Below are 23,450 nucleotides of genomic sequence, written 5' to 3'. Positions count from 1 at the left end.
AACTGAACACTCAGATGCAAAAAAAAACCAAAAAAACCAGATGCCTTGTCACTAGTCCTATACTCTGCACTCTTTAGTGTTCATCATTAGCTGGAAATTACAAAGTATGTGAATTATGATGAGAAGATTTTGCAGATCAGACTGAAGGAATTTAAGAATGTTACCTATAAAATATTATCTCAGATAGCTAAACAGTCTCTGTTTAAGTAATAGCACTGGTCAAAAGGTCTAAAAATCTAAGAGCAGTCTATTTAGCATCTTGAGATAGAATTTCCTCTTGAACTTCTCTGGAATACTTCACTGTTCTGTGCTTCAGTGAAAAGATTTTTCCAGTCTCCCACAACACCTGGAATGTAAAGAAGAGTAGAATAATACACTCGACTGTAAGGACCAAAGAGTATGATTTAAAACCAAAAACTACCTTGTCTCTCATTATCATATTTCAAGGTGATCCTTTTTTACTTTTTTTTTTTATTCTGCAAGAGAAGAATCTCTGACCCAGAATATACTCTTATTTTATGTTTGCTGTCAATACAATGTGAACATAAAACAAAGACAGGAAGTTACTGGTCTGCCTTACTAGCTGTGGTATGCACTATGTCTTGTACAGCTGCAGACAACTATAAAAGATGACCAGCAGTTGAGAAACCAACCCAGAAAATTCAAAAATGTGGCTTTTAACTGCAGGAGCTTTCTACACTGCAACCAGACAATGCCCTAAACTGTGGCCTACCTTTAATATAGATTTTGGAGAGCCCACAGTCTTGAGGTTGTCCGAGTCTACAGCTCTAGCTTGATCCATGGCTAAAAGACACAAATCAATCTGTGGAATGTTGGGATTCCACATGCTGACTGAGGTTCATAGCCAACCATAAGACTTAATTAGAAAACTCAAAAATAAAAATCTGTGGAGGCACCATGTAGACTGAGTGCCAGGCTATCCTCAGTACACACAGAAGTAAAAATTAAACTTTTCTGATATTTAATTGGTGCTTACTGCATACCAAGACTGAAGGGTGTGTTACTTGTAAGGCACTTACATATCATTAGCATATCTGCTAATCATATAACCAAGGGCTTTACCAAATCGAATTGTAGTGGCTCCTGTGATGAAATTAAGCAACAGTATCCTGAAGCACAATCAGTATTTCTTAGACAACTCCCAGCCTTGAAAATTATACAGCAATATTAAGCATCTACTGATCCAAATTCCAGTCTGCCCAAGATGCAGTGCTACCTAGAAAAATATAAACAAATTTACCTTTGTGGAAAAGAACGGAACCAACAGCACCAAGAGTCTCCTGAGCCTTATCCTTCATTGCCTGGAAAGTGGCCCTGTCTGCAATGGACTGGATCTGCTCTGCCACTGTGGAGAAGCCAAAGAATTCAGATATCTGCTTTACACTGACAGTCAGGTTCTGAAAGGAATACAGTGAAATGGAATCATGCAGTATGATTCTTCAAAAAAAGGAATTACCTACTTGGGATGTGCATTGCCATAATTTATTAACAACATATAACTTCCTGCACAGTATGTTTTCTGTATTACACTGGAGCTCAGTATAGCCAGACTCAGCTGGTTGCTGAAATCAACCTGATTTTGCTCTTTCAGAAATCCATGCCTTTTGCTGTTTATTTCAGCAGGTCTCAAAGAATGGGTTCAGATGTGTTTTTCCAGCATCTTCTTTCATATATTATGGTCTTCATATATTATGGTCATAGTATTCTCATCCTCAATGTGTGTTTCAGGTGACTGCATGATCAAAGTAGGATCCCCAGCTGACTGTAAAGGAGAGGAAAAAACCATCAGCATAACCTTCTTTTCTTACTGGGTACTTAGTTTTCTCCAGCTGAAGAATTGTTCTCCTTTGCCTATTGGTTATACCAAAGCAAACACACAGAACAGCTGCTACCTTACATGGTACCATACTGTGCCAGAGGCTTCTGGGTAAATGGTTTCCACAAAGAAATATGAATTTCACTATCTGTTTCCCTCCTGTTACTACATTGCCATTTAAACATTTCTTAAAAGCTGAAGCCAGACATCAGGATAAATCTAAAATTTGGGTTGCTAACGAGGTGTTTGGCCTCATGTGCAGAAACAGTAAAGACAACAAACTGTAATTTCATTACCACTTCAGATCTGTAGCATTTCCTCCATCAGTAAGCAGCAGAATTTTGACCCAATGCCATTGACAAGCTGCCATGCAATTCCCTTGCCCTTGCCTGGAAGAGCAAAATACCCAGAAGCATCTTTTGGACATTCAGGCATTCAGCTGCCTCCTTTATCATGGCGTATGGCCATCAGTGAGCTAATTATGGCACAGATGTTTTCCCACTGGCCCCATTTAGTTGTTTGGGTTTTTTTCTGTTGCTTCTTCAGCTATGTTCAGTAACTATCACACATACCTTTCCCATTCATGAACTCTAAGAAGAACTTATCCCAGGAGCTGTAACTGGGGACACTTGGCATATTGTTATGGAAATGGAAAAATGAAACAGCTGAAACCCCTCAGGGTTTCAAAACAGCACCAGTATCTGGAGTGGGAGAAAGAGGTCAACAATTTTAGATCACTTATTTCCCTTGGCAAAAAAGAAAGTATAACTAAACATACTTAACCAATATCATACTGAGGGGTGTAAAATATTTTAATATTCAAGGCATGGATAACAAAGTAACAATGTGACCATAATAAAGACCCTGTTACTACTTCTAAGATCTGCTTATGTCACAAAGTAATTGTAGAAAGAAGCCACTGGAAAACCTGCAATACTGGCATTGACTACTATCCCAAAACTACCGAAGGGGGTGGGAAATTTTAAGGAACCATTTGTGAGTACCCTGCTAGGAAAAGCTCTGTTCAATTCTCCTTCAGAAAACAGCAGCTGCTACAATCATCTCCCATTTTTTAAAGCACAGCAATAATGTTCCTGACATCGTAAGAGACTGTAATCCTCAGAGAAGCATAAACACTTCTGAAAATATGCTATACACTTTTTTTTTTACTGTGATACACGTTATATTTTTTTTTCTGTCTCATACAGGAAAAGGTACCAATGAAAGATGGAAAAAAATTCCCATCTTTTAACCAATTATTTCCTTCATCTCTGGTACATCTCCTAAGTGCTATGTATGCACTATAGTTCAGTGACCCCATCCCAGAAATATTAAAAGTTTTAACAGCGTGACTCTTCGCAAGGAGACAGCAATGTCCCAGACATACTGCTGCCACACCCATTCCCACCGTGGTCATGCATGGAAAACAGCAGCATTAAAAATGAAAACGTGACTGTCCAGCCCTTTCTGAGCATTGCAATAGCCTCTACATCTGTCTTTGTTTATGTCATTTGCAGCACCCCTAAGGCTACTGTAAATTTTAGTAGATGCTAAGCAAGCCCAGGCATCATGAGACTCCCACTGGCTCAAACTTGCTTTCCCTCAGTGCCACCTGCTCGGGTGTGAGGAAAGGATGTGGCCCAAAATTACTCTTGCACGCTGGTACTGTCACAGAGATGAGGCTTGGTTTTGGAAAAAGGAAAAAAGCCCACCTTGGCTTTGTTCTGGAAAATAGACTTCGGGAGGCAATCATAACTCAAGATGTGTTGCCAAAATCCCTGGAGATGGAATCTGCTTCATCCTCTTTAGAAATAAACAGAACCATAAGTGAGAACAGGTTTATTACATGGGTGTAGCAATGATCTGTGAGAGGGGTCTGTGTGAATCAGGCCCTAATAAAAAGGCATTAGTCATCCAAGATTATCTTTTCTCCTCTCTCAGGAGAAATATCTTGCTGCATGACTTCATTTTAATAACTTGTGTGCGGGGGTGCAGGACAGAGAAAACAACACACTTTGTTCTTTTCACTAACCTGATACTTATCTGGATCTCCACATTCAATAAATGGTAGTTCTGTGCTTACAGGTTTACTCTGGTTAGTTGTAAATATCAAATTGCTTAAACTCTGGATAAGCCAGTTCACACCTGCATGAAGAAACCCAGAGAACAAAATAAAGCATATCAGAGGTTTATATCAGATCCCAGAGCCTTCTCATCACATGGCTTCATTCAGCATACTAGGCAGTCATTGAATGACAAATAACACTTAAGGTGTTAAAGGATCATAAATGAATTAATTTTTTCTCTTAATGAGATCCTCAAAGCTTCTTAACTCTGTGACTTTTTTGGTTCACCTATAACTGGTATGTGGAAAGCACTGGGAGCAGAACTGACTCAACAATGCACTTAACATCTTTTTAATATATTTATTCATAAAACAGACAGTGACATACAGTAATCAGAGCTTTCTTGTCTTTTGCAGAGAAACACCTGGGGAATATCTGGATAGAAGGAAGGAATGAAAACAGAGCTTTGCTCATCCTGCTGAGGAAGCATCTTGCAGTAAAGCCTCCCCATATCACATCCTATTCCCTCACAGCATGAGCCCACAGCCAGCTCCTGAAGCTGTGCCTCTGTGCCTGCCTCCCCAAGGCTTCCAGGAATCACATTTGCTCCATTGATGCTTTGCTGATTTCCAGCAGGACAGAGAGAAGGAACACCATGTTCACCTTGGCCCATGGCATCTTCCCCACATCCTTGTGGGAAAGTGCTCGGAAGGCTTCCCACCAGGTCCATGGAGATGGAGCTGTGGTGCTGCCACCACATCCTGCATACTGCAAGGCCCCTGTGAATACAGCTGCCAGAGGCACTAACAAGGAACACACCACACAATCAGCTTTAGCCTCCTGCTTTCTGTGGAAAGTTATTCCCTGAGAGGAGTAACTTCCACCCTGTGTTATAAAAAATGCCTCAAAATGCTTGGATGGAAGCAGCTGATACATATCAGTGTGTCATTTATACAATGACACATACACAATGTGTGCACATCATACAATGTCTCATAATACATATATTACAATTAGATTCCATCCAATACAATATTCCTATGACACTGTATCGTGTATATCATTTATATCACTCTCCCACTTATGTACAGAGCAGAGCCAAAAGCATTGAGTCTCCAAACCCATGTTCTCATCTGCCTGCTATTAACTGCATGTGCTCAATTACAGAATTCAAAGAAAAGCTACAACTGATAAACCTAAAATTCCTAGTTTGTAAATACTTGATGAACTGTCTTGATGATCTTTAAGGTCCCTTCCAACCCTAGCCATTCTATGAACCTGTGATTCTATTGGCTTCTCAGCTGTGTGACCTCATCAATAATTGACTGCATCAGTTTTCCTCTCCACCACACACACCTCAGCTGGGTGAAATGTTTTATATTTAGAGACCTTATTGTAATTAAACCTTTATAATAATTAACAGTAACAAAAATTAAGACAATATTTAAGCTCTGAGAGAACAATCCCTTGAAGGGCCTCAATGCAAGTCCTTCATCAGGTGTGTTCATGACTATCTAAACCTGGCAAATGCCAAAGACATTGAGCCCTGCATGGAAAACACCTGAGAAGCTGGCAGAGGAAGCCAGACACCAGGCACCCTTGGCCCAAGAAAGAAAGAAGCCTGCAGAGAGACTTCTACTGCCTGGTGACATTATAGCTCAGTGGGTCCAAGTGTGGTATGAAGAGGCAAGCAGGAGCCCAGCAATTTCTGCTTTCAGACTGGGGCTGATAAGGTTTATGGGATATGGGGTCCCATGGTAGGAGAACAGCAGATCCTTCAACATAAGCCCTTCAGATTTTGCCAAAGCTTTATTTATCCCATCAACAAAGGCATTTTTAGCCTCAGCCATGTTTAACACCTTTGGGATGTTAAACTGTTAGTCTAATGCAGGAAGTGCCTTTAAAAAGACATATTTAAGAGGTGGAGTAGAAATCCTTGGCATTACTTCTGCCCTCCCCTGAAACTAATACACTTCTTTCTCTCCTCCCACCCCACCTTTCTGGAAATGGAAGCTACCCACTTGTAATTTACAGAGCAGGAATTACTTTAGTAGGAAATCCCACTGGAACCAAGTAGTATGTGCAAGCTCAGCCCCAATGCAAAACCAAACTGGAAAATTAATCACCATGTAAGAAAAAGAGGTAAAATACGAATCTTACATAACATCAATAAGGAAACAAATTATCTCACAAAGAAAACAAAGTTCCCATTAAAAAAAAGCCCAAGAAGTCATGTTTTGGCAATAAAGCCAGTCCCATACTGTGAGTTACAAGAAATATATAAGAAATAGAAAACATTTAAATCAAAACTAGAAAAGAGAACACTCCAGAGGAGACGATGCTGCCAGTCATTTTATGTTTCTATCCTTATACTTTATCCTCTAAATACCCCCCACTAGCTCTGTGGGAGCTAGCATGCACTAATGCCCTTTCCCATGTTAAAAAGACTAATACATGCATGGCACAGTTTTTTTCCAAACCAGAACTAGGATCCCTCTTTAATAGCCATGAGCCTTACTTATCTAACCGTGTTTTCCCCCAGCAGTACAGCTGACTCCAGGTTGGGCTGAGGAGCTCTTCCCCCAGCTGGAGCAGCCGCAGGGCAGCGCTGAGGCCTCAACATGGCGCAGCAAGGCCGGTCTCGGCCTCTTGGCTGCGGTGGGCAGGCACGCTGCCCGCATCCCGGGGCTGGGAGGACAGGAGGTCCCCCTGGGCAGCAGGGAAAGGCGGTGGGAAGCGGGAAGGGCTGTCTGCACCCAGAGAGCGAGGAGCGAGAGCCAAGGACTGCCATCCGCACCCCAACGCCATCACCCTGCTAAGCAACGGTACCGCCTGGGCCTGCCCAGACAGCAGCGGAGCGGGGAATGGCGGGGGGGGGAGCTGCGGGCTGCTGAGGCGGCTTCCGTCTGCCCGCGATCAGCCCGGAGGTGAGCGCCAAAGCAGCTGCGTGAGCAGGAGGGCGAGCGCTGGGGCGGCCATTACGGGACGGGGCTGACAGTGGAGCGGAGACTGATCATGTGCCCAAAAGATGCGCAAGGAGCGTGCGCAGTGCGCGTGTGCAGCCGGTACCGGCGGAAAGGAAGCCCTGGCCCGGTGGCAATGGCGAAACGTGTCCTGAAGGGGCTGCTGGTGCTGGAGCTGGCGGGGGTGTTCGGCGCCTTCCTGCTCTACCGCGCCATGGACGGCAGCCAAGGTGCGGCCGGGGGGCACTCCCCGCTGGGGGAGGGGGCGGTTGTCGGGACCGCTCTGACCGCGGGAGCTGCTCTACGCCCGGGGCGCCTCACACTGCTACGGCGTTTTGGTTTGGGTTTTTTATGCAGGTTTTTTTTTAAGGAAAACCTGCCGCGTCGGGCCCGTACTTGGGGTTCTGTTAGCGTAGGTGGGCAGGAGTCACTTGTGCTGAACGGCGGGGAAACTTCGGAAAGGCAGCAGGTGACCGGCAGGAAAGGAGCCGAGTCTTGCGTTTTAATAGCAGCAGCACTGGCTTAAATACGGACTTAAGGAGGAGAGGCTACCTGCAAATGAGACAGGAATCAATAAATCCTGTTTCAGACACCTGGTGTTCAGTCCATTGAGGCTCTTTGGGTCTTCCTGGCTTCGTGGTTTGACATGTCCCAGGTAGACAACAGACCCGGCTGGCATAAGGCAGCCAGCATCCTCTTCCAGGTGATTTGGCTTCAATCTCAAGTCTGATTTCTGACTTAAGTGTTTGGATAACAAAAATAAACCAGGCACCAGTTTAGTTACTGTAAGACTTGCTCTGCACAGCCACTGTTTAGCACTCGGGGCTCTGCAGGGTGCAGACCTCATCTGAGCCCCGGGAGGAAAGGGCTGGCGAGCCTGCAGGGCAGTGCCACCCGAAGAGCAGCATAAGCACACCAGTTTTAGCACTGGTGTGGTCTTATACCAAGTTCAAGCTGAACTTCACCTAGACCCCATCAGTTTATGTTTGTTAATGATGCCACCAGTCTGTTAAGTGAGCTTTCTCTTCATTAAAAAAATATATAACCAAACGTGGAGAAGAGACGTATGGACTTGGTAACTTGGTGCTGAGTGTTCATGGTTTCTCACTTCTCCTCCTTTTCTGTTCTAGGTCCAAGCAGAGGCCTTTGGAGATTTTCTGTAGTTTTTGTAGTTCTGCAAGGTGCAGTGACCTAATTTAACAGGATGCTCAGCATGAGGTTTTTTGCACTTTGTGCTATTACGATAATTGATAAGATCCTTCTATGAGCTGCTGTAAATCAGCAAGACAGCATAAAGCTATCATCATGTTATTTTCTACTGGGTTGCCGGAGCAGCCCACAGAAGGATTCAGTAAACACCAAAACCTGTGGAAACAAAGTGGTTGTCCCAGTTTTCATTTGTGTGATAGTCAATGAGAGGCATGCAGGTTCCTGAAAATCTGTAGATTGTATTTGGTTATCAAAATTGTGAGGAAGTTCAGAAAACAGTGATGATAGGGCTGAATGCAGTCTGTGATACAATTTTTATAAAACAAATTAAAAAATTTGGATGACATTATTAAGAGTGGCTGTAACCAAGGAGCTCAGATAAATTTAGGTAAAATTAATCTAGTTAGAAAAATAGCGTGTTTAATTATTAATCTTAAAATAAATTAGGTATAGTAACTGTGATTTATCTTTCTTGTCAGATTTCAGATACACGATGCAGAAAAGGTTTCCATCAGTTCTGGAAGGTAGGTCTGTAGCTGTTGGCTTCAGAAAGATGGCTGAAGCTTCTGTTGCATATTATGTATACAACTGATTTTATTAACTGCTTAAAACTTACCCCAGGAGACACTGCAGAAGTGTTTATTGTTATGCATAGGTATGGCAGGAGTGTCAGATTGTTGGATAGTGTCCTCTCAACTGGAGGAATATAGATCCAACAAAACTAGCCACAAAGTGGCTCACCTTCAGATATGCCCAACTCTCAGCTGACATTGGTTTTCCTATCTTTCAGTGTATTACAAATCCAATGAGTGGGCTGGAATTCATGGCATAAGGGAAAAGGACCAAGTGACATGGTTAAGCAGCAAGAACTGAAGTAAGAAAGATGCATGATTAATAAAAAATATTTTAGAATAATTATTGTAAAAATGTCCACGTGAGTATGTCCAGTTCATCTTTTTGATTTTTTGCCTTTGTACTTGTTTTTCAGGCTTCTGTGCCCGAACTGTTTCTTCCTTTTTATAATGCTTTTCACATCCCTGTTGTGAAGCCACTTGTCACGCTCTATCTCCCACTGGATCTGTTTGATACCTGCAACAGGAAAAGTTAGAAGTCAGGAGCTGATAGATAGCTGATAGAAGACAAGGAGCTCTGATCATGATGTGGAATACAGACTACAATCATTTAAAAGTTAAAACTTAACTACTGTATTTATAAATGTTAATAAAGTGCAAACTGCCAACTTTTTTTTTGACAGCAGAGATATATTTGGGTTTTCTTTCATTTTACAGAACATACCCTAACATCTCAGCATTTAAAACTGCTTTTGCCACAGATTTGTATCTTACTAACACTATACACACTTCTGTTAGGAACACATAGTGTTTGAGTGATGCTGTTAATATTTTTCAGCTGACCCCAGCAAGACTTGTAAAAGCTCTGCAAAGGACTGATTTTTCAATTGGTACATTCCTATTTAATTGATTAGAATTATTTCTGGGAAAGAAGTTTTGCTTCAATACTGACAGGAATTATTCTCATAGCTAGATAAATACAGCCATGCCTTATGAATTCTCTTGACAAGAATCCAGGACAGTCTTTATCAGAGCAAAAGTCACAGAAATGCTTAACAAAAAGCAATCTGCTTGTCTTTATTTACAGTGTGAAAGGGCCACACAATAGCCTCTTTCTCTTCTCTGAAGCCTTAATTCACTCCAGTAGTTACAGTTAACATTAGCACTGGGCATCTTTTATAACTGAAGAAAACTAAGTCATGTCTTACTGACATTGACCTGCTCCCCCTACTCTGTGATTTCTGATCACGTGTATTTGTTAGTTAAAGAAAGTAAGTGTAGAACTAAGAAAGAAAGCATTACAACTAGCTGCTATTTGTAGCATGTACTTACTTGCATTATCTCTGTTGGCCATGGCATTCATTCCAATATTGTCAAACTTAGACCCAGCATTTTCATCCAGCAAATAACCAAACTTTAAAGAGAAAAATTTTAACATTTTGTTACAAAGACACAGGTAAAATATTTGACCCTTTTTTGCTAAGCACTGATAAAACTCACCTCTTCTGCAGATGCCAGTATACTGGCATCTTTGAGTTTTCTCTTCTTTCCTCGGTTGGATCCTTCAAACAAAAAAAAAATTATTCTTACAAGACAGAATTTAAAGTTCAGAAAGACAATAGAACAAAGTATTACCATCTTTATTTTACTTTTTTCATTTAGTGACACCATCTAAAATAGCTGTGCTAGAAACCTTTATTCTCCACCTACCCTAAAAAAAGGGAAAAAGGTTTCCAACCAAGAGCTAAATAGCACAAATACGTGCATCAGGTGCACCATCAGCACAACTCCATCTTTTCTTCAGAAGTTTCTCCTTCGATTCCCAGTCCTTCAGCAGCAGATTGTCACTCTGAATTAGGCCACACTGGATGGAGGACAACTTCCTTTTCTGTTATGATTTATTCAAATCTAAGCCCACATCCAAAAGTGTAGATAATCTACAGCATTAACCCCCCCCCATGATTCAAAGTGTTTCAGACTCTGTATCTGTATTAAGCCTTCTCAAATGGAAATCATGGCAGTGTTTCCTTACCATCAAGTGATCCCACAAAATTTGTATCATTCTTTCTCTTGCCTTTTTTACTGACAGACTTAAATTGTGTGTCATTGTTCAGATCTGACAGAAAAAAAAGAAAGGTACATCAATCCCTCATTCTCACACCATAGCAAAGATTAAAATCTCTTTTAGTGCATATTTTTCATAATGGTCCAAGTCTTTACCTCAAAAAAGTTTAATGCATAGCACACACACACAAGAATGTAGGATTTCAAACAAGACAAAAACTGGCCAGTGGTATACTATCCTTTATGTAGTTTTTTTGGGTTTTTTTCCCAAAGCACCAAAAAGGAATAAAACATGACACTAAAATACGTAATATGAAGGCTAAAAGCAGGTGATAGGTAAGCCTTGCCCATTTGCTTAGTAGATTTGGTAAAATAATATCTTCATGAAAGACTCATGTGTTAACAGTTGTATCAATAGTTTACCCTCTACCATCTTCCTATGACCTTATTAGTTGAAATACTCCATTAATCTCTGCTTTTCCAGCCACATAAAGCATATACAGTGTAAACTGTGGTTTTCATTTGAAAAGGAATTAAAACCATACAGTTGCACGAATCAGTTACTGTCACAGTGTTAATAAAGATACGGGTGCACAGCTGTATTAGAAGAGCTAACTGTTACTTACAAAACTAACTTAAATAAAAGTTACTTCATCTAAAAAAATCAACAAGAACTACGTCTCAAGAAATGAAATTACCAAGTACCAAATTATTTTTTTTCTCTTTGAGATCTTTTAATATTTCTGCCTGCTGTAGCCAGTTATTTGTATATAAAGCTACTTTGGTTACTGCCCATGTTTTCAGAATGAAGGAAGCATGTCTTGTTCTCAAGTTTTTATACCCAGATGCCTACCAACTGCACCAAGAAACATTTCTCATAAAACCTCATTGTCCAGAGAAGGATTGGTGAATTTTTCACTTAAAAGCCAAACTTCCCACTTAGGTAACCAAATCTGAATGTATACATGTAATTACAAATTAGATAACATATTTTTAAAGGTTTTTCTTCTAATTTATAGATAATAAATGTTACTTTACCTTGGCTGTTATCATCATCAGACACATCCATAAATACACCTCCCTCTTCATCCATATCCTCCTCAAAGTCTTCCTCCATACTTCCTAAGGAGACTTCTTCATCATCCAGGTCACTGAATTCATCTTCATCATCAGAATCCTCCCAGTCAGCACTGGATTCCTCACTTTTTTGGCCCTTCTTACCACCTTTGGTTTTCTTTTTTATATTACTAAAAAACATATGCAACAAGCTCAGCACTTCATCTGGCAAAATATTGCTTGCATCCAGGTAACATTTATCTTCCAGCAAACACTATGTTAGAAAAGTTTAACATTATTGCAAAATATTGTAAATTTAGACTGAGGCCCAAGAAACATGATGCACTCAGCCTGTTTTCAACAGCATATGAACTGTACTATAAAAGTCAACCATTCTAAGTAGTTCTGGAGAGAATCATACTCTAAAATTAACAGAAATATCACCTTCAGAATTTCATCTATGTGCCTTTGCTCCTTTCCAGAAAGTCTTTTCTGTAAAACACAAAAACTGCTGGTATTCCTACCAACTCTACTAAATAAGAAGACTTTTTAGATTTTTCCTTCTTAAGAAAGGAAACATGGAGAACCACATTCTAGAGGGTTACATGGGTTTTTTGTCTCCTCTTTGCTATTTTTTATTTACACCAGTCTGGATGACAAAAAAAGTTCAAGGTTCACTAGAAGTTTAAGCTTTAATTCTCCTTTCACAACAAAAAAAAGGCTTTTGTTCTGATTTGAAAGCTGTATTGCAGGTAACCTGAAGTAAAAAAAGAGGCTAAATAATTATTCACAGTTGGACTTGGTGATCTTAAAGGTATTTTTCAACCTAACTGATTCTGTGATTCTTAAGACTGCTGACTTCTGAGTGGGTGACTTACTGCAGTGGGTCAAGTTACAGCCTGTTCTTGCAGCATCAGTACCACCATATCTCATTCTATTACTTTTGTATTTGCTAATTCTCAAACAGAAATCTGAGACAATGAAAAACAAGTAAGATTTCACCTTGCTTACTGGGTCACTGCACTGTATAAATAAAATACCCAAGGTCTCACATGTCAAGCCAGCAGACTGCAAACACCACAGGATCCTGATGCTTCATTAGGGGATATGCAGCAAAGCAGCATTACCCAGCATTCAAATGCTACTGCCTTTTTTGCAAGGTGAGATCCTATGTCTTTCCAAAAAAGCTCTATCCATTTTTGCAGAGTTGAATTCTATATAGGTATTATACAAGAGGTGAGAGAACTAATTTAAAGTCTTACCCAGCAAAATCAAGGTCATCCTGGCCTACATCAATGGCAGCATTATCAGCAGCTTCAAACGTATCTAGGGGGACAAAATGTCTGTTACTACAAAACACTGTCAAACAAAGAAATACGACATCACTGCAGAATATGTTATTTTTAGGTATTATATTCCTTAACAGTTTATATGATTGGTATCAGTAACAAAAGGCCCTGATACCAAAGGGTCCATACTCGTATGGAAAATACTCCACAAAACAATTACCTAAAGCTAACTGGGCTTTTTCTGAAAAAATTTTTTCTTTGAAAAATAATGGAAGTTTTCTTTTATCCAGGATGTAATTTCTGGCCAGAACTAGATCATGTGCTAAGCAGACAGACACAAATAGACACACAATTGCCCAGGGATTCAAACTCAGCTGGCAGACAGGATAAGGAAAGTTTCAAACACTTGGTCCAAGTCAGATAGGACAAAGATTCAATTAAGACACCCAAAGCAAGTGTCTTGCCATCTCAGTATGTTGATTTTCAGATGAGAAGTATTGACTACAGGTTTTTTTACAGCAAAGCAAGCAGACTAGAGGGTGAAAACTCATCAGATTCATTTAGGAACAAATTGCTACATAAAATAGCAGGTAAGAACAAAATCTGAAAAACTACAACTGGTCTGTTTCAAAGAGTAAATGGTAACATTACAGGGTCTTTAATTTTAGCTTCAGAATTTATGGAGCAAATTCTCAGACACAGGTAAGGTATTAAAGCTACTAACAATAAAACAGCAAACACAGTTAGTAAGACTCTTGTTATAATTGAGACCAGAATAATTTTGTCACTCACTAAGAACCCTGCTATGGGTGTTCAGAAATCTCTTGAAAACATTGTACAAAAGTTATGGTGAGGTAACTGGATCATTTAATACATATGTTACTGTATAGTTAAAATATGAAATAATAAAATAATGGACATTTTATGGTCTGCTAACAAATTTAGACACTGGAACAAATCATACAGTGATTCCAAAGCAAACAAAGTACATGCTGCAGGAAGAGATAAGACTATTTGAGAAGTTTGTCAAGGACCTAACGAAACAAAACCCTTATGAAAGATGTTAGGAATGATGACAGAAACCATAAGGAAGATTGAAAAAGGCCAAGCAGTAAAGAAAGAACAGAAGCAAGTGTTACATCCTGTTAGAAAAAGTTAACTCTCAGACTACATGAGGAAAAAAACAAAAAGGGAAGAACTGCCACTCATGAGCTTATGTTCAAAATCAGACAATTTCCAGTGACTGGAGCAAGCCAAACACTGCTGCAGCAGTGAGAGCAAGACCTCTTCATGAGATTGCCACCCAGTTGGCAGGGACAGTGAGACTGCTAGTAGCATAGAATGGGAATTGGAAAGTCAGTTTTCTGCTACTTCCATATTCTTGTCTCTTGCCATCTTACACAATATAAACTGTAAAAAGGAGAAATTAATAATTTGCAAAAGTAGGAAATACTGGGATGGTTACTACAAGGGAAAACACAATCTTACCCAGTGCTCTTTCAAATTCATCATCATCTACATCTTCCACACTTTCTTCATCATCCTGCTGCCTTTGTTTCTCTCTCTTCTTATCAAACTTTGAATAAAATCTGAAAAAAAATGTATTGCTCTCAGACACCAAATCACAGGTTATATCTGTATCACAAATTTTTTAATAGAAAAAAACAACCTCTATGTTGCCAGTTGATAGTTGTAAGTAATGGTTTCAAACACATCTCAAATCAGAGATTTTCTTTGTTTTTCAAAGAGTAAGCCTCTACTGTAAGATTCAGAACAAAGACATTTCACATTCAACAGTGGCAAAATTATTTTGAACACAGTGAATTTATAAAAGGGCACAAGAAAGATGTGAAAATCTGCCTTACACTGATAAGGAAGAAAGGATCAAGTTTTAACCTGAATCTAACTGGGGAAAAAATAGATAGAAGAGTTCTACATTAACTGATTAAGTTCTCTTGAATTTTCCCATGTAGCCCTCCTTCTGTGTGCTCAGTTTTACCTTCTGTCAGTCACTTAAAACCACTGTTTCTCCTTCACTACCTAATGAAGAACCAGCAAATGCAGAAGGCAAATTTGATCATATACAAGAGAAAAAAGTACAGCATGTCAATATGGAAGACTTCAAACGTGTAATTTCAGTTTCAATCATCTGCAGTGTAATAATACTGTTAACTTTTCAGACAGAAGCATGGTTTTAAGAGGCTTTTCTTTAATCTAGAAATAAATACCACTTGTTTATTTATTTATATTATATTCCTCAATATTATAATTAAAATTAATAAGTTCCTGATTTAACCTGATACCCAAAATATTTCAAAGCTCCTACAGCAACCAATGTATTAAAATCAAAACAAAACAAAGTGAATTAAACAAAAAAAACACAGTTAATTCAAACACAGATTTCCTAAGGAGACACTCACAGGTAAGTAGCATTTCGACCTAATAAGAACAAATCTTTGCTAAATGTGTATCACTTCCATTTTAGTATTACAGTTATATTTTTAGATCATGATCTGAAAGGAAAAGCAACTAAGTGGAAAGGGCTATGAATAATTTAAAAATAAATATACAGAAAACTAGCTCCTCTGACTTTTTTGCATTGTTCCATTCCAACAGACTTTGATGCCAATTTAAAAAAGTAAAGTATATTACAGGGTTTTGTAACATACTAATGCGTAAGAATTATAACCCATAAAACATTAATAATTACCCACATTTTAAGGCTTCTTTAATATAATGTCAACTTGACTGTATGAATTGCTTTTGTTCATAAGTGATATTCTTTCCTTCACACTTTTGACAGGTGTTGAAATTACATTCTAAGGAAAGTGCTATCATCACAAGTCACTCAAATTAATTAAATTCTGGAAACACTTGGAATACCAGAGAATATTTTGAAATGGAATGCATTTTGATGGTATTTTGTTAAAAAACAACACCTAAAATGAATATCCACAAATATTTCATTACCTGTGAAAAAACACTTCATCCACTGGAATTTTGCTTTCATCTTTGGCACGGAATTCTTTGCTGTTAACTGCAAAAACAAAGAACCCAGACAGGGTATTTTACTTTTAGGTGGATGCAGGAAAAAAGCGGGTATAGGAAAAAAACAGAGGGTATAAAACCAGACGGTATAGGAATCCTATGCTACAATAGAAATTAATTGACAATAAGAGTGGGAAAAACAAAGAGAAAAAATGCTTTTAAAAAATTAATTGGTGTTTAGCTGAGTACTACAGTAGAAAACCAAGTTTTTTCCTACTCAAGAGGTTAACAGTTGAGGGAACTGATTTTGTGTCATTTGTTCTTAAAAATGACTCTCTGGATACAAAGTTTCAGCTGTGGAGATCCCATGCACCCTTAGGAAAATATTATAATTGATTCTGAACACCAGGCACCACCACTACCCTCCTGATGGAAAGGACTTTCTTTAATGGCTAACAGGAACATCACTGGCAGTGCAGATGACAGATGTCTAGAAAAACCAGGCATGAAATTTTTAGCCATCATAATCTTAAATGAAAAGGAGCTGTCTTACCTGCAAGATTCTGCTTATCTTTCATAAACTGCTTCTTCTTTGGCTGCATTACCACACTGCTGGTGTTTTCTGTAGCAAAACATAATTCAGAAACAAACTGTTTTATTACTATTGACACAAAACTGTAAGGAGTGCCTTAAACACCAGATGGTTTTGTTGCCCTCCATAAGGACCTATCTGATCAACATATATAAATACCTGAAGGGAGAAAACAGAGCCAGGAACTTTCCAGTGGTACCCATGTGTTTTCAGGCACAAACTGAAACACAGGAGGCTCTGTTTCAACATCAGGAAACTGTGTGGTACCCTCACTGTGACGGTAGCCAGGCACTGGCACAGGTTGCCCAGGGAGGCTGTGGAGTCTCAATTCTTGGAGATGTTCAAAAGCCACCTGGGCAGCCTCCTTTAGGTGGCCTTGCTAGAGCAGATGACCTCCAGAGGTCCCTTCCAACCTCAGTAATTCTGTAGTCTTTACATTAATTACCCCATCACTTTGCCTACTCCTCATCAGTCAGCAATTTTTGCACTGTGAATGTAAAAGGCAGTAGTAGTGTGTGGTTGTCATCCAGTTCTGAGTTGCAGACACCTCCCTTACAACCCTGACAACTGATGCCACTCCTCTGCTGCACCCCGTGTACCCCAAATACTTGACAGACACAAAGGCTTACTCAGCAATCTGAGGGAAAAGTTTGGTCACCTGCAGTAGTCAAGGTGGCATGGCATTATGTACAGAGAAGTTCCTACCTTTGCCTTTGTGGTGTTTGGGATTTCTGTACACAAAACGATCCAAGAATCTTATTAATGTGAAATCCTGCAAAGGGTCACCAGAGTACTGAATGTGATTTCCCTGAAAGAAGAAAAAGGCAAAAAAATCATTAAGGGTCTTAATTTTTTAAAAGACAGCAACTAAACAAAGAGGACTCAAACAGTCCAAGAAAAACATTAAAACACACTTTAAAAAGACACAGACTTACTCCATCACATAAGCCTGACCAACTAATACACTCCTGTACAGGTTCTTGATTTTGGAATGTCAAAATTTTCTTGATTAAAAAATGCCTCCTTCACTTTTTTCAGTGATAAAGTGCCTTGCTAGTAGCTCTACTGTGATAGTAGAATTTAATTCTCAGCACTGTTTGGACACCACACATACAAATGAAAAAAAATATTTTTAACATATATATTTTTGTGTGGGTGTGGGCATTTTTGGCATGATACAACAGTTATTTATAAAATTATTTGTTCAAACAGCAGTTAATTACTTCTGTGAGCAGTAGCCTTTACAGAAAATACTTTTATTCCATTAAAAGTTTTGTATTTGAGTGTGTTATGTTGCTGCAGAGCTGCTAGTTACCTGCAATGTGCAAGGAGGCTTTATCGTTAATTTTTTCAAACGGCACAAGACAGCTAACATAAAAATCAAATTTCAAAGCTATAGGCTAGTAAAAGCACTTACTTCTAGAATTGTTTTTGCAAAGAGGGCCACAGATGGATGAAAATGTTCAGAAAGCTGAAAAACATGAATCATTTATGAATTTCTACTTTAAAAATAAATGCAATCATTACTCACCAGACTTCTGACAACACCACTGTATCATAAGATCTCTCTGTAACTCACTACATAACATCCAGATACACACAGCAGTGCAAGGCAATGTGCTCTGCCCTTGGACAGCTGAAGAACTTCAAGTTCTAGGTTTTTGTTTGTACTCACTAAATACATTCTCACAATTTAACACTAAAAAAGCTTTAGTGATAATGATACAAAGCTAGGATGTAAAAGTCAAAAAAGATAATTATTGTCCAAATCTCCACTTAAAAATTCCTATTCCCTTACTCAGGCATATCACTACATATGTATGTAACAAATAGAAGCTTAAAGATGAACAAATATGTCAGCTTTAACCTTCCTTGCTATGTTATGTCGGAGCTGGGGCTGTTCAGCCTGGAGAAGAGGAGGCTCAGAGGAGACCTCATCACTCTCTACAACTCCCTGAAAGGAGGGTGTAGCCAGGTGGGGGTTGGTCTCTTTTCCCAGGCAACTCTCAGCAAGACAAGAAGGCACAGTCTCAAGTTGTGCTGGGGGAGGTTTAGGTTGGACATTAGAAAGAATTTTACTGAGAGGGTGATCAAGCATTGGAATGGGCTGCCCAGGGAAGTGGTGGATTCTCTGTCCCTGGAGGTATTTAAAAAGAGACTGGATGTGACACTCAGTGCCATGGTCTAGGAACTGCAGCAGTAGTGGATCAAGGGTTGGACTTGATGATCTCTGAGGTCCCTTCCAACCCAGCCAATTCTATGATTCTATGATTCTATGTTAGTCAGGTAGCTGCTCCAAGAATAACCAAGTTCATTTTCTTCTCTCAAAACGAGCCACACTAAGAAACACAGTAATCAAGAGCATAAGAACACCTTACCTTCTTCAGTTCCCAAAGGCTTGTACTTTCAGCACCACAGTATAAAGGATTTCGGTGCATAGGATCATAGGAAGCTCCACTTTTCCTGCCTGAGGGGCGAAGGAAATGAGAACAACCTGAATTTCCTCAGGCAGCTTAATGAGATTATTCTTTTCATTTCACCATGACAGAAATGCTGCCCAACATTCTTAGCTGGACAGACCTCAATAGCAAGTAAGAGTTCTGTTCAGCTGCACTTCCCCAGCATATGATTAGGTGCACAGGTGAGTTCCTAGATGCATCCAAGGAAGCTCCTGAAAAACCCTGCTCAGTTCCAAAAGGTCCTCAGGAGAGAGTAAAACAAGAAATAGGTTCAGAGCAAGACAAACTGTTTTAGCAAGATTCACCAGCAAATGGGCAGTTACACATCAAACCCTGGCTCTGAAGGTGTTGGAACACAGAAGCAAAAAATCCAGAGCCTGTTTATTGCCTAGAGGTAAATGCAATAAATTGCAGACAGGGAACTAGACTAGTAGATTGAGTCAGTCTCTTCATCACTGCTGAGCTAACAGATAAATAAAAAATACGCTGAATGATTGCTTCAAATCAGATTTCAATTTGAAAAACTAAAATAATGTTTTAATCACTTAATGTTGGAATGTCTTTATCAGCACATCACTGTTACAGAATGGTAGTAGTTAAATGAATTATATTTTCCAGCTAACTTACCTCCCATATTCAGATGGTGCACCCATGAGGCTGTTGTGTTTGAATTGGGTGTTTTAGCAGAATTTTCCATTGTGCTTCTCTCTTCACCTTCTGCTTCTTTGTCAGCATCCACAAATTTTTCCTCAATCTCTTCAGCCTCTTCTTGATCCTTAAAGCACTCTTCATCATCTGATTCCTAAACAAAAAGTTTTTCCTTTCCAGTTTTATTCTGTTTTATTTAAAGAAGCATAAATAGTTCTTAAGAAGCTTCTTACAAAACCATAAACACATGACGGCCAATTTTTAAGCAATACAGATTTTTGGCCTTGATACACGACTTAAAACTAAACTTAACAGCTTATTTACAAGTGTAATGGTTCTCCCCAAGCCTGAAGAGGGAAAAAAAAGTAAAAATCCAGTCCTGCCTAGCTATACTTCAGAGACTGCAAACACAAGGAACAAGCAGGGTGGGCTTTCACAAAGCTTTTGAGTGAGGAATATCTACCTGCTTACTTACACAGCAAGCAAAATAATCCTCTCTCCACCACTGAAGTCGATAGGACTAGAATGCTTAAAACACCTTCATCTATACAGATTTTTAATGGAGTTAAAATTGCTCAAGTGTCTTCTCCCATACACAACATAATACCAAACTCTCAGGTTACTATTAAACACATTAGGGAGAGGTGCTTATGAAAATACCACTTATTGACAAAACAATGTGACAAAGAAATCATTTTATACCGCATGATCCTGTAACTGGACCCTTAACTCTGGTTTTACTTTCAGAAGCTCAGACAGAAGATACAAGCTTCCACAAATGAAGGGTGGCATTTGTCCACAAGTGACTTGAAGTAACCTCTTCACAAAGGCCTTCACACGTCGTAACACTACATCTGCCTTCAGAGATTTATAGACAAGATTAAGAAACATGGATGGCTTTGAGCAGGTTGCTAAAGCAGGATCTAGAAGCTTCCTGTAGAACACATAAGAGAAAATATTGCTGATGAATGTAGAAGAATAATTGCTATTAACAACAATCATCTACATTTTTCAGTGCCATGTAAAAGACCAGTGACAAATTGGTCAAAATCATTATGATCAATCCTGAACTGCCAGGAATTGTGTAGTATTCCTAGATATATAAAAGCCCCTTAAGATTAAAAAAACCTTTGTATCGGTAAACAGAAACACACAAACAGAAAGGCCCTTAAACATATTGTATATCCAGTGGGAACTTGAGTTCCTGTTTTAGAAAAACAGAAACTACCCTTTGGTAAACAGAACAGAAGCCTGTAAGGATCCTACAAAAAATCTAAACAATCAGATGGGAAAAGAAAAAAAAAAAAAAAAGATATGCTTTTATAACACAAGGCTTTCCAACTACAAAAATTAAATTACCCAATGTATTGTTAATATAATATTCCCCCCATCCCACAATAAAAAAAGGAAACAAGATTTTAGGCTATTACGTGACTAAACTACAGTACTTGTAAAAGTGATTACAGAACTCATCAGTTAGTTTCAAGTAACAGCTGGAATTAAAACATGTGACCAGAAAGTGTAAAGGATGAAACGCATATGTTGTGTCCTCAGGACTTATCACTACTATTTGCTTTACCCCCATGTTAAAATCAAAGAAATCACATCCATTATCTTCCAGCTCATGCAAAACATCAGAAACTTGCTTACAAAAAGCAAAATTAGCGTTTCTACAACTTAAGAGTGACTACTCCATAAAGTGAGACACACGGAAAATGCAAATCTGTCACTTACCTGTACAGAGCTGCGTAGTACCTATCCGACACGGTCTGCTGAGAGTCCATAACTTGAAACAGGAGCATCAGGGCCTGGACACTGGTACCAAAGTTCACAAGATGCAGAACTTTAAACAACGTGTCCATTTGTTCTTTGACTTTCTCATCACCAGTGTCAGCATAAGGGTAAGCTCTGTTTACCCCACAGAGCAGAGCACTGAGCATTTTGGACTCAACGTCTTTTTTCTTAATGCAGTTCCGAAAAAAGGAAAAGTACAAAGTTATCAGCTTGTTAGCCAGTGCACTTTCTTCATGACTGAGGACAATTTGATTTAGAAAGCAAATAGCATAATATTGAGTCTTCACATTAATGTTTGACCGGTACAAAAGCCTCTCCACCTCACTGCACACTACTCCCTTCATATTTGGATGCTTGTGAAGTAAGGTTTCCAAAAGATACGAGGCTTTGGTGGCAATTTTGTTCTGGGGGTCTCCCAGTTTATTTACCAGCTGAACAAGCAGAACTTTCTCCTGCTCAGGCTTGGTACAGAGCAGCTCATGGGCAACTGCCAGAGCTCGAGATTTTGCTGCTGGCAGGGGATCATGAGTCAGTGCCTCTAAGGACTGCACAAACTCAGCCACCTGCAGTTTCAGCAGATGCTCAAAGTACCACAGTATCAGACGTCTGTCTCTTGAGTCCTTGTTGCCACTTGACAGCTTCTCTATGGTGTTAAATGGCCGCTGTGAGAAGGACCATAGTTTTCGATTGTCTGGTAAGAGATCTGAAATGAGCAGCTCTTTGAAAGTATCCAAAGCCATGAGGCTCTGATGCCTGCTGCCCTTTTTCTTTATGAGGTTTACCAAGTTCTCAACAAAATGGACACTGTGGACAGCACTGTCCTGAATGAGAAGGGTCATGGCTGCCATTCTGTCAGCCAAGGTACCCGATGATACAACAGTTTTCATCCATGCTGAAGAGGCCCCCTTCTGATAATCTGTCTTATTCTTGTACAGGTTTGTCTCATGCTGGTACAGCTTTTGGGCCAAGGCTTTATACTTGGACAGAAGGGTCTCATTTTGTGGCTCTGGGGAGAATTCACTGGTGTATTCTAACTCATACCATTTGCCCCCTGGTTTGATCAGTATCACTTGCCTAGCATGAAATTCAAAATCTCCTTCCAGCTTCTCTTTCTTTGCTGAAAGGTGCTGGTCCTGATCACCACCAGCCTCCTTCTTCTTGTTGTCTTTTACACCGCTTGCTTTTTCCTTCACTTTTTTTTCTTTTTTCCCTTCTAACACAGGAGCTTCTTTCTTGCTTTTCTCTTTTTTTAAGGGCTTTTCTTTCCCCTTGCTGTCGTCACCCTCCTCATCATCGTCCTCCACCACCAGGCAACTTTTCGCGTACTTGCCGAGCCCCAGGGAGCTGACGAACGCTTCCAGCTCCCCTTCCTTCAGGTCGTCGATCGTGTCCTTCTTCCCGCCGTCCACCACCTCCTCCGCCTCGTCCACCGCACACAGCATCAGGTAGTCTTGCTGCGGGCAGCACCGCACAGCTGTCACATCCGGACCAGACACCGGGTCCCCCCGCCACCACCACCACCCCACACCGGGGACCGACCCGCGGCCGGCAGCCCGGCAGCCACGTGCTCCCACTCCTTCGTGCCCCCCCCCCCCTTTACCTTGGTGCCGCCGAGGCGCAGCACTTCCTCCAGCGTGAAGCCTTCGCCATCTCCTTCTTCTTCCTCCTCCTCCTCTTCCTCATCGTCCTTCTCGGCCCCGCCGCGCCATTCCTTCGGGTCCCTCGCACCCCATTCCCACAGCGCCGCCATCGCTGCGCGTAGCCACCGCCCCCTTCCCGCCTGCGCCGTGCGCGCTTCCGGCCCGACCGGGGCGCAGGTCCTGCACGGGGGCGCGGGGAGGGGCGGGCGGGACACACCGGAGGCCCGGGGAGGGGCTGTGGCGGGGTGAGGGGCGGGAGAGAGCGGGGGAGCT

At 40.3% G+C, this 23,450-nt stretch overlaps 3 protein-coding genes across 3 annotated transcripts; 1 reads left to right on the top strand and 2 right to left on the bottom strand.

The window, feature by feature from the left end:
* Positions 1–1,060: 1,060 nt before the first annotated feature.
* On the bottom strand, positions 1,061–6,877 carry SULT6B1 (sulfotransferase family 6B member 1). The gene is given in 10 exon segments (XM_071739389.1): positions 1,061–1,432; positions 1,699–1,748; positions 1,750–1,783; positions 2,410–2,506; positions 2,509–2,538; positions 3,550–3,597; positions 3,599–3,640; positions 3,870–4,031; positions 4,567–4,788; positions 5,592–6,877. Coding segments are annotated over 10 exon segments (1,083 nt in total). The 5' UTR covers positions 5,754–6,877; the 3' UTR covers positions 1,061–1,196.
* Positions 6,857–9,334, top strand: CEBPZOS (CEBPZ opposite strand). The gene is made up of 4 exons (XM_071739157.1): positions 6,857–7,096; positions 8,555–8,599; positions 8,866–8,949; positions 9,064–9,334. Exons 1-3 carry the CDS (start codon positions 6,919–6,921, stop codon positions 8,946–8,948), a joined length of 306 nt encoding a protein of 101 aa, XP_071595258.1. The 5' UTR covers positions 6,857–6,918; the 3' UTR covers position 8,949; positions 9,064–9,334.
* On the bottom strand, positions 8,295–23,426 carry CEBPZ (CCAAT enhancer binding protein zeta). The gene is made up of 16 exons (XM_071739150.1): positions 23,138–23,426; positions 21,478–22,991; positions 20,446–20,677; positions 19,723–19,897; positions 19,015–19,103; positions 18,054–18,107; positions 17,342–17,444; positions 16,598–16,666; positions 16,027–16,093; positions 14,545–14,645; positions 13,030–13,093; positions 11,750–11,958; positions 10,680–10,763; positions 10,148–10,209; positions 9,980–10,061; positions 8,295–9,164 (listed from the first exon to the last, which is right to left on the bottom strand). The coding sequence occupies exons 1-16, from the start codon at positions 23,285–23,287 to the stop codon at positions 9,025–9,027; spliced, it is 3,195 nt and encodes a 1,064-aa protein (XP_071595251.1). The 5' UTR covers positions 23,288–23,426; the 3' UTR covers positions 8,295–9,024.
* Between the last annotated feature and the right edge of the window lie 24 nt (positions 23,427–23,450).

This window comes from Heliangelus exortis, chromosome 3 (genome assembly GCF_036169615.1).
Source record: "Heliangelus exortis chromosome 3, bHelExo1.hap1, whole genome shotgun sequence".
NCBI classification, from domain to species: domain Eukaryota; kingdom Metazoa; phylum Chordata; class Aves; order Apodiformes; family Trochilidae; genus Heliangelus; species Heliangelus exortis.
This window is presented reverse-complemented; position numbering and strand designations above follow the sequence as displayed.